At 46.8% G+C, this 10,139-nt stretch overlaps 1 protein-coding gene across 1 annotated transcript; it reads right to left on the bottom strand.

Moving 5' to 3' along the window:
* Positions 1 to 2,332: 2,332 nt before the first annotated feature.
* chchd1 (coiled-coil-helix-coiled-coil-helix domain containing 1) lies at positions 2,333 to 8,718 on the bottom strand. The gene is made up of 3 exons (XM_078428464.1): positions 8,557 to 8,718; positions 6,784 to 6,902; positions 2,333 to 3,884 (listed from the first exon to the last, which is right to left on the bottom strand). The coding sequence occupies exons 1-3, from the start codon at positions 8,672 to 8,674 to the stop codon at positions 3,771 to 3,773; spliced, it is 351 nt and encodes a 116-aa protein (XP_078284590.1). The 5' UTR covers positions 8,675 to 8,718; the 3' UTR covers positions 2,333 to 3,770.
* Positions 8,719 to 10,139: the final 1,421 nt, after the last annotated feature.

The following is a 10,139-nucleotide window of genomic DNA, read 5'->3' on the forward strand; positions in this document are numbered from 1 at the left end:
CAACACAGGATGGGATAAAGCCAAGTGAGTCTGAACAACATTTCCAACTTTATTTATGTATTTTAATGAAAGTATATCTACTTATAGGAGGCGGGTTACCGTGGCAGAGATGGTAGAGCTGCTGCCTCACAGCACCAGAGTTCAATCCTGACCGTGGGTACTGTCTGTGTGGAGTTTGCACGTTCTCACTGCCAGTGAAAGTTATATACTTTTAAGGGGTCCTGTGTTTTACACAGAGGTTGGTGGGTATCTGGAAAGAGCTGCCAGAGGAAGTGGTAGAGGCTGGTACAATTACGTATAGAAGACATTTGGACAAGTACATGGAGAGGAAAGGTTCAGAGAGAAATGGGGAAAATGCAGGCAAATGGGGCACACTCAAGTGAGCATCTTTCTCAGCATGGGACAAGATGGGCTGAAGGGACGTTTTCTGCCTTGCATATTCTGTGACATTAGTGGTTTAGATTTGACTGGTTGTGCCCTACCAGTTAATGTTCACAGTTACGAGCTTCTTAACAAATGGGATTATTTCACTCGGGCAATCGGCCCCATAGCAGAAGTGTCCATGTGGTGGGGCTGGAAACTGGATGTGTCCTGAGCTAATTCTGCTACCACCATCATCTATTGTACAAGTGATGGCTCCCACTGATTGTCGCCGGAAGCTTGTGCCCTTTTCAGGACGGACGATGACAGTGATGTAACATTTGAAACATGGCTGATGGACACGAAAGAAGAAGACTAGGGCAATCAAGAGAGTTGAACACATGGTTTGTGGAACAAATCCTTCAGTTTGCAGGAGTCGCGAAAAGTTCCTGTTGGCTCAGAATAATTTCAAAATAAATTCAATTTTTAGATAGGTCATACAGCTGGACCTGTCCATAGGGGTGAGTTCAAAAAGAAATGATGAATCACAAGTTTGTTGATAAGCCCAAGACCAATGCAAGAGCAAGATCCTGAGGATGCTCAAATGCGAGCTTTGCTTGATGAGCTGCTTTTTAAAAAAAGTTTAGTTTAGTTGAAATACATAGCGGAAAGTATGTATACATACTTAAATACAAAAGCCCTTCGGCCCACCTAGTCCGCGCCGACCAGTGATCCCTGCACATTAACTCCATCCTACACACACTGGGACAATTTTACACGTACACCAAGGCAAGTACATCTTGAGTGTGGGAGGAAACCATAGATCTTGGAGAAAACACACGCGGGTCACGGGGAGAACGTACAAACTCCATAGCCAGTATCCATGGTCGGGATCGAACCTGGGTCTCCGGTGCTGCATGCGCTGTAAGGCAGCAACTCTACCGCTGCGCCACCGGAGTGGTTCATGTTTGGAACTTCAGTTTAAGTTTGAAAAGTGCAGAGGACAGACCCAATACCAAATCTACACCCTACAATCTTGATTAAAGTCCACATACATTGCATCTTGCCAACTTACTACTACTGCTTCCACTTTGCATGATGCTCCTGTTGAACTGTGTGTTGCCTGCTTGCAATCACCTTCTCTTTGTCCAGATGTGTAGTACCCTCACACTTGATGGCCAGCATTTTTCCTAACATCAGGAAGCAGAGTATTGATGGACGATTCTGACTTGCAACTGAGAAGTTGCCTCTATCAGGGGCTCCACAGCTTGAGCTGCATTTTCTGTTCAGAACGCTGATCATTGATTCTCTTGGTGGACGGCAACTTTGGAGTGAATAAAAAGTTTTAAAACAGCTTTTATGTATTTCTACGTGGTCCCGGATAGAAGGAAGCCTCTTGTGTAGGAAAGAACTCTAGATGCTGGTTTAAATCATAGGTAGACACAAAATGCTGGAGAGTCTGAAGAAGGGTCTCAACCCGAAACGTCACCCATTCCTTCTCTCCAGAGATGCTGCCTGTCCTGCTGAGTTACTCCAGCACTTTGTGTCTACCTTCAAAGGGAACTTGGTGGCACAACATTCATGTTTTACATTTAATACAGTTTGAGAAGATAGATATTATGATTCTTCTGCATTACAAGCAGCAACACATAACAGTATTATTGCAATGAACATGGGAAAAATGCTCCCCCACTAAGAACCAAATCAAGACTTCCACTAATTGATTAGGAAAGATCACGTGCAAATATCAGAATTATATATCAGAATTTATTTACTGGGCTGAGTGAACTGGGGCAGTAGAACACAGGTTCCAATGATTGGTCCAACACGATTTATAAAAAGAGTGTAAGAACTGCCGGTTTAAACCATTAAAAATACTGAAAACAAACCTAACAGGGAATTATTTCCAAAATGACTCCACTGCCTTCAGTCTTAATAGTTAATGGTCCATCCCCGATAACCATGGAAAATATAACTTGCAAAACAGTTTATTTCACAATTACAGTACACTTTACTCCACAGCCAGACATAAAAACAGCTTTTATTCCACGAGTGGTAGTTCTACTCAATAACCAAAGTCTGTAGTCTCTATTTTGCTCTGGTTTATTTTCACCCACATGTTTAGACCGTAATGTTGTATCCTTATTGTTTTGATGTGTTTATACTTTATTCTTAATTGTTAACTGTGTGTTTGTGTTGTCATTTGTGAGCGGAGCACCAAGGCACATTCCTTGTATATGCACATACTTGGCCAATAAACTTATTCATTCATATGGAACATTTATCTTTGATGAATTAAATTATTTAGAAGCCTACATTTCTTTTCTAAATTTGCTCCCAAGAGGAAACATTGGCAGAAAGATTAACATTTACTGTCTCTCCCTGAGCTGAAACCCCTGACCAGGCATTTAGAAAGCAGACAAATATATTCTGCAGGGTTGAAGCACAAGCAGACTGGACTAACTGAATATCAGTGAACCAACAAAACTGGCATCTGATAGACACAAAGGGGCGGCACGGTGGCGCAGCGGTAGAGTTGGTCTTACAGCGAATGCAGCACCGGAGACCCGGGTTCCATCCCGACTACGGGTGCTGTCTGTACGGAGTTTGTACGTTCTCCCCGTGACCGCATGGGTTTTCTCAGCGATCTTCGGTTTCCTCCCACACTCTAAAGACATACAGGTTTGTAGGTTAATTGGCTTGGCGTATGTGTAAATTGTCCCTAGTGTGCGTATGGTAGTGTTAATGTGCGTGGATCACTGGTCGTGGACTCAGTGGGCCGAAGGGCCTGTTTCCGCGCTGTATCTCTACACTATGTGCTGGAGTAACTCAGCGGCTAAGGCAGCATCTCTGGCAAACATGGAAAGGTGACGTTTCAGGTTGGGATCCATCAGCATCAGTGTGACGAAGAGTCCCGACCCGAAAAGTCTTCTATCCATATTCTCCAGAGAAACTGCCTGTCCCGCTAAGGTAATCCAGCACTTTGTGCCCCTCTTTGTAAACCAGCACCTGCAGTTCCTTGTGTCTACAGATTATTCTTATTTATCTTTACGCACACACAAAGAGAGGCAAGGGAGAACGGTTATCTTCATAAATAGAAATTATTCTTGGAGTCTGATAAAAAAGTAATTCAATTCTCACACTAAAGTGTGAAGATAATTATAAATAATCTTCTTATGCAATAAACTGAGTCAACAAATTTGATAGTTTAACTTGTTCACAAATTGAAATACATTCATCTTCTATTCGACCAGTCCCAATCATTGAATGTTTGTACATTGGACAGTGAGGAGATGCAGCTGGGGACATCACCAGACCCTTGTCATCACCGGCAGCATGAAGAGAAAGTTGGTGTAATTCCCAAATGTCAAAACCAAGGGTGCAGCAGCCTTTCAAATCCCTGCAGAATACTAGATGACATGTGTTTTGTTTGGATATCTCTGCAGCAACTTTGTGGCTTGTTTGGGCGTCAAAAACCCAGTCTGTGACACACCATCCGCACGTGCTTTTGCTTTCCGGTCGGCCTGCAAGACAGATATTACCATTAGGCACCGAGATTACTGCATTGAGAGCTTTATCCCATACAGCAAACTGCCAGGGACAAAATCTCAACCACTGCTTATTGCTGGAATGCTAAACAAAGCCCTGTCCATGTAAGTGGGCATCACGCAACACAGCGGGAGAGTGGCTGCCTTACAGCGCCAGAGACCCGGCTTCCATCCTGACTACAGGTGCTGTATGTGCAGAGTTTGTACATTCTCCACGTGACCTTGCAGGTTTTATCCAGTTTCCTACCACATCCCAAAGACATGCCATGCAGGTTTGTAGGTTAATTGGCTTCTGTAAATTGTCCCTAGTGTGTAGGACCCCAAAGTGATTGGTGATCGATGGTCAGTATTGACTCAGTGGGCTGAAGGGCTTTTCACGCTGCATAACTAAATTGTGCCAATATGTCCAACATTGGAACAATCAACTGGTACAAGGCACATTGTGAAAGTTAAAAGACTTTTAACAAACTGCTGGAGTTACTCAACGGGTCAGGCAGTATCTACGGAAGACACAAATAGGCAATGTTTTTGGTCGGGACCCCTCCATTATCTGAAGTAGGCAGTTCTGAAGGGTTCCGACCCAAAACGTCACCTATCTACACTCTATAAAGATGCTGCCTAATCCGCTGAATTACTCCAGCACTTCTTTTGGTAAGGGCTAGGGTTAGTAAACCAACACCTGTAGTTCCTTGCATCTACATTGTGAAAACCAGTTTCATATCACTCTTTAAAATCTAAACGCCCAGTAAAAGCTAGCCATCTAGAAATGAACATCCGAAGCAAGAACGTTCCATTAGGAAGGAGATGAGGAGGAATTTCCTTAGTCAGAGGGTGGTGAATCTTTGGAATTCATTGCCACAGAAGGCTGTGGATGCCATCAATGGATATTTTTAAGGCAGAGATTGTTAGATTCTTGATTAGTCAGGGGTTATGGGAAGAAGGCAGGAGAATGGTATTAGGAGAGATAGATCAGCCATGATTGAATGGCGGAGTAGACTTGATGGGCCGAATGGCCTAATTCTGCTCCTATCACTTATGACCTTATATTGCTTACTATACGTATACTATTTATTATTGGAAATCTTCTCCATGGGATCTTCTCCAAATCCCCGTAAAATAAATCAAAGGACTTTAGTAAATTGCTTTCATAGTTGTTACACAACTAATATTACAAGGCTGCACATAAAAGATCAATCCTTTCATCAGTCTATTGTAAATGGAGTTACCGTGATATATACAAATGACATGCAGATTTCAATAAATCAATGGATCGGGCTGCATCGAATATACATTAGTTCCATTGATGTAAGGTGCAGCCTTTTTTGTATGTAATATCACACTGGACCCTGCATGCTACTTAAAGGACAATAGAAAAGACAACATGCCCTCCTACAAATAGAAAGTCAAGTCAAGTCAAGTCAATTTATTTGTATAGCACATTTAAAAACAACCCACGTTGACCAAAGTGCTGCACATCTGACTAGGAGAAAGGGAATAACATCAAACACTACCCACTAAATGTCAGCTTTTCACACAAGAGCTGCTTTTAATTCCCCCCAAAGCCGGTCTGGCCAGCTGGTGAGGTGACACACTACAGGTCGTCAATGTCTCTGTGCTGGCAGCAGTTTCCTCAAGAATGAATTGAGGTAAATCTGAATCTAACCCACTTCTCCCATCCCCCTTACCCTGGATATTCCAGTGAAGTCAGAATAATGCACATTTTTATCCTCAGCACAAAAAAAAAGAAACAAAGTGTTGGAGTAACTCAATGGGTCGGGCAGCATCTCTGGAGGACACGGATAGGTGATATTTTGGGAACTTCTTCAGACTGATTGTGGTATGGGGGAGAAAGCTGGCTGGGGGAGAACAATATTAGCAAGTGATAGGTGGATACAGGTGATGGGGGTGTTTTAGATTGGCAGATGGGTGGACAAAGACCAGAGCTGAAAAGACCAAAAGCTAAGGATAGACGATACACAAAATACGAAGCCAGAGGCAGGAATGTACGTGGAAGGGGGTGTACAGAGAGGAAGAAATGTGGTTATTTCTGGGTGGGGCACAGGGAAGAAAGGGGGAAAAAGGGGAGGGGGGTTTGTTTGAAGGTTAGTTACCTAAAATTGGAGAATTCAATGTTCATGCCATTGGGTTGCAAGTCACCCTAGCGTATCCTCAGTTCTAGAAATCCCTGTAAAGCGTCTTTGAGTGTTTGAAAAGCGCTATATAAATGTAATGCATTATTATTATTATTATTATAATTGTCTTTCACTACATGGAGCATCCTTTTCGGTGTTTCCATCTCTATCCCCTCCCCAGTTCTCCCACCAATCTTCCTGTGCTACATTCTATCTTGGTGGCGCAGCGGTAGAGTTGCTGCCTCACAGCGAATGCAGCGCCGGAGACTCAGGTTCGATCCCGACTACGGGCGCCGTCTGTACAGAGTTTGTACATTCTCCCCGTGTCCTGCGTGGGTTTTCTCTGAGATCTTCGGTTTCCTCCCACACTCCAAAGACGTACAGGTATGTAGGTTAATTGACTGGGTAAATGTAAAAATTGTCCCTAGTGTGTGTAGGATAGTGTTAATGTGCGGGGATTGCTGGGCGGCGCGGACTCAGTGGGCCGAAGGGCCTGTTTCAGCAATGTATCTCTAAATCTGTATCTCTAAATCTAAAATCTTTGTCCCGCCCCCTCCCGACATCAGTCTGAAGAAGGGTTTTGACCCGAAACGTCACCCATTCTTTCTCTCCCGAGATGCTGCCTGACCCGCTGAGTTACTCCAGCATTTCGTGTCTACCTTCGATTTCAACCAGCACCTGCAGTTTTTTCCCTCCACATATTCTTTTCTATGTCCTCAGCTGAATGTTTGAATGAACATTACCTCTGCTTTGTCTGCGCAGTTATGGAACGCCCGCATCTGCTCGCTGCAAGGTGCCTCCTTGAAATCGTTCCGTTTCCAGCAGGACATCAGCACCGTCATCTCTGTTATACATGTTGCCTCTGTGGATTATTAACACAGACTTTTACTGAAAATTAAAATCCAGGAAAAATGCAAAACTGTAAAGGAATCATTATTTTTAATGGATGGGCATTTTTAAGTGTTGAAGGTGATCATCAGATGGTGGCTTCCAGTGAACGTGGGAAGATTAATTAGACAGACAATGAACAAGCAATCTTGCATTTATATAGAAAATTAAACATCAAGTGCTGTAGTAACTCAGCAGGTCAGGCAGCATCTCTGGAGCACAGGGATAGGTAACGCTTCGGGTCTGAGGGAGGGCTTCGACCCGAAATGTCATCTATTCATTCCTTCCACAAATGCTGCCTGACCTGCCATGTTACTCCAGCACTTTGTGTTTTACTCAAGGTTCCAGCATCTGCAGTTCCTCTATCAAGTACTGAGCAGCCCTACCAAAGAACTTAGCTCTTTTCACAACTGACCAGAACAGCCAAACATTTCCGGAACCAACATGCTCTGTGAACAGTCAAATAGATAATGTGGAGGTGCAATTTCAGATCAGTTCCAGTTTATCCACGTATTATCACGTATATCGAGGTACAGTGAAAAGGTTTAGTTGCCTGCTATCCATTCAGCAGAAAGACAATACATGATTACAATCGAGCCATTCAGTGTACAGGGAATAACGTTTAGTGCAAGGTGAAGCCAGCAAAGTCAGATCAAGGATAGTCCGAGGGCCACTAATGAGGTAGACAGTTGTTCAGCATTGCTCTCTGGTTAAGGTAGGATGGTTCTGCTGTAAAGTAACTTCCCCCCCACCCCCCTGAGATAAAATCCCATAAACAACAATGAAATAAGTGATCAGAAAAACAGATCTTTAACTGACTTTGAAGCATTTAGACGGACGACGGGAGATCTCATTGAAACCTACTAAATAGTCAAAGGCCTAGAAAGAGTGAAGGTGAAGAGGATATGTCCGCTAGTGGGAGTCTAGGGTCTGAAGGCACCAAGGAATTACCCCCTGTACATGTGTACCTCACCCCCCTCATGTGTACCCCGAGCCCCCTGTACATGAGCCCCCTGTACATGTGTACCCCCCCACATGTGTACCCCAAGCCCCCTGTACACGTGTATCCCGAGCCCCTGTACATGTGTACCCCGAGCCCTGTACACGTGTACCCCGAGCCCCTGTACACGTGTACCCCGAGCCCCTGTACATGTGTACCCCGAGCCCCTGTACATGTGTACCCCGAGCCCCTGTACATGTGTACCCCGAGCCCCTGTACATGTGTACCCCGAGCCCCTGTACATGTGTACCCCACCGCCCCACATGTGTACACCCCCCCCCCCCCCGACCACACAGATGGACCCCGTCCCCCACAGGTGTACCCCATCCCCCCCACAGGTGTACCCCACCCCCCCCACCCCACAGGTGTACCCCGTCCCCCCTCCCCCCACAGGTGTACCCCGTCCCCCCACAGGTGTACCCGTCCCCCACATGTGTACCCCGTCCCCCTCACAGGTGTACCCCCCCCACATGTGTACCCCGTCCCCCCACAGGTGTACCCCGCCCCCCCCACAGGTGTACCCCTCCCCCCCACAGGTGACCCCCCCCCACAGGTGTACCCCCCCCCCCCCCACAGGTGTACCCCCCCCCCCCACAGGTGTACCCCGGGCCCCCCCTCTCCCACTCACCGCCCAGCCGGCTCCTGCGGTTCGCCACCCTGTCGGCCAGCACCAGGGGCCGGCTGGGCCTGAGCGCCGACCTCCCGCCCGCCAGCCGGGCCCGCAGCGCGCTCCCGCCGCCCGCCATCGCCCAGCCAGCCCGCCGCCACACTGCCGTAAAGCGCGGCCCAGCTCGCCGCCACACTGCCGTAACGCAGAGCATTGACCACACTGCCGTAAAACCACACTGCCCGCAGCGCGCTCCCGCCATCGCCCCGCCGCCACACTGCCGTAAAGCGCGGCCCAGCCCGCCGCCACACTGCCGCAAAGCAGAGTCTTGACCACACTGCCGTAAAACACGGGGCAGAGCGGGGCTCGCCACACTGCGGCAGAGCGGGGCTTGCCACTCCGCCGTAAAGCAGAGCCCGCCACCCCACCTGCCCCGCTGCCGTAAGGCAGGGCGTTCACCACACCGCCGCAAACTGCAGCACAAAGTCAGAAGGGATAGAAGAATGAGGCCATTCAGCCCATCAAGCTAGATGCAGGAAACATGTTCCCAATGTTGGGGGAGTCCAGAACCAGGGGCCACAGTCTAAGAATAAAGGGGAGGCCATTTAAAACTGAGATGAGAAGGAACTTTTTCACCCAGAGTTGTGAATTTGTGGAATTCTCTGCCACAGAGGGCAGTGGAGGCCGATTCACTGGATGGATTTAAGAGAGAGTCAGATAGAGCTCTAGGGGCTAGTGGAATCAAGGGATATGGGGAGAAGGCAGGCACGGGTTACTGATTGTGGATGATCAGCCATGATCACAATGAATGGCGGTGCGTACCGGCACGAAGGGCCAAATGGCCTCCTTCTGCACCCATTTTATATGTTTCTAAGTCTACTCTGCCATCCCATCGTGGCTGATCTATCTCTTCCTCCTAACCCCCATTCTCCTGCCTTCTCCCCGTAACCCCTGACTTCAAGAGTGATTTATTGCCATGTGGATTATAACTCATTGGATTATAATTCTGAATGTCAAAGCAGGATCGAGGGAGAAGGACGGTCTTTCAGGGCAACTCGGAACACAAAGTGCTGGAAGAACTCAGGAGGTAAGGCAGCATCTGTGGAGGTAATGGGCAGATGATGTTTCAGGTTGGAACCCTTCTACTGATGATCAGTTTGAAGGGTTCCCTACCCAAAACATCACCTGACCCTTCCCTCCACAGATGCCGCCTGACCTGCTGGGTTTCTCCAGCACTTTGTGTTTTCCAAATTCCAGCATCTATGTCCTCAGGCCAAAACTAAAACTATTGATAACACATGGAGATTCCAGCTCTGGAGGGAATAGTTGGGGTGGCACAGCGGCAAAGTTTGTACATTCGCCCTGTGACTGCGTGGGTTTCCTCCTACACTCCAAAGACATGCAGGTTTGAAGGTTAATTGGCTTCTGTAAAATTGTCCCTAGTGTGTAGGATAGTGCTTGTGTACGAGGTAATCTCTGATCAACATGGATTCGGTGGGCCGAAGGGCCTGTTTCCACATTGCATCTCTAAAGTCTAAAGTAAAGTCTGAAGTTATTTAGTTTATTAGACATTTAATGTCTAAAAATGTTGTTGAATCTGTGAC

Source organism: Rhinoraja longicauda, chromosome 35 (assembly GCF_053455715.1).
Source record: "Rhinoraja longicauda isolate Sanriku21f chromosome 35, sRhiLon1.1, whole genome shotgun sequence".
In the NCBI taxonomy this organism is placed as follows: domain Eukaryota; kingdom Metazoa; phylum Chordata; class Chondrichthyes; order Rajiformes; family Arhynchobatidae; genus Rhinoraja; species Rhinoraja longicauda.

What these genes read in the sequence shown, in the direction of transcription:
- chchd1 (XM_078428464.1), bottom strand. Translation starts at nt 8,674, where the DNA reads ATGGCGGGCGGCGGGAGCGCGCTGCGGGCCCGGCTGGCGGGCGGGAGG. An exon ending in CCGCAGGAGCCGGCTGGGCG is followed by an intron (nt 6,903 to 8,556) that starts GTGAGTGGGAGA and finishes AATAATCCACAG; the next exon opens with AGGCAACATGTATAACAGAG. An exon ending in ACTGCGCAGACAAAGCAGAG is followed by an intron (nt 3,885 to 6,783) that starts GTAATGTTCATT and finishes TCTGTCTTGCAG; the next exon opens with GCCGACCGGAAAGCAAAAGC.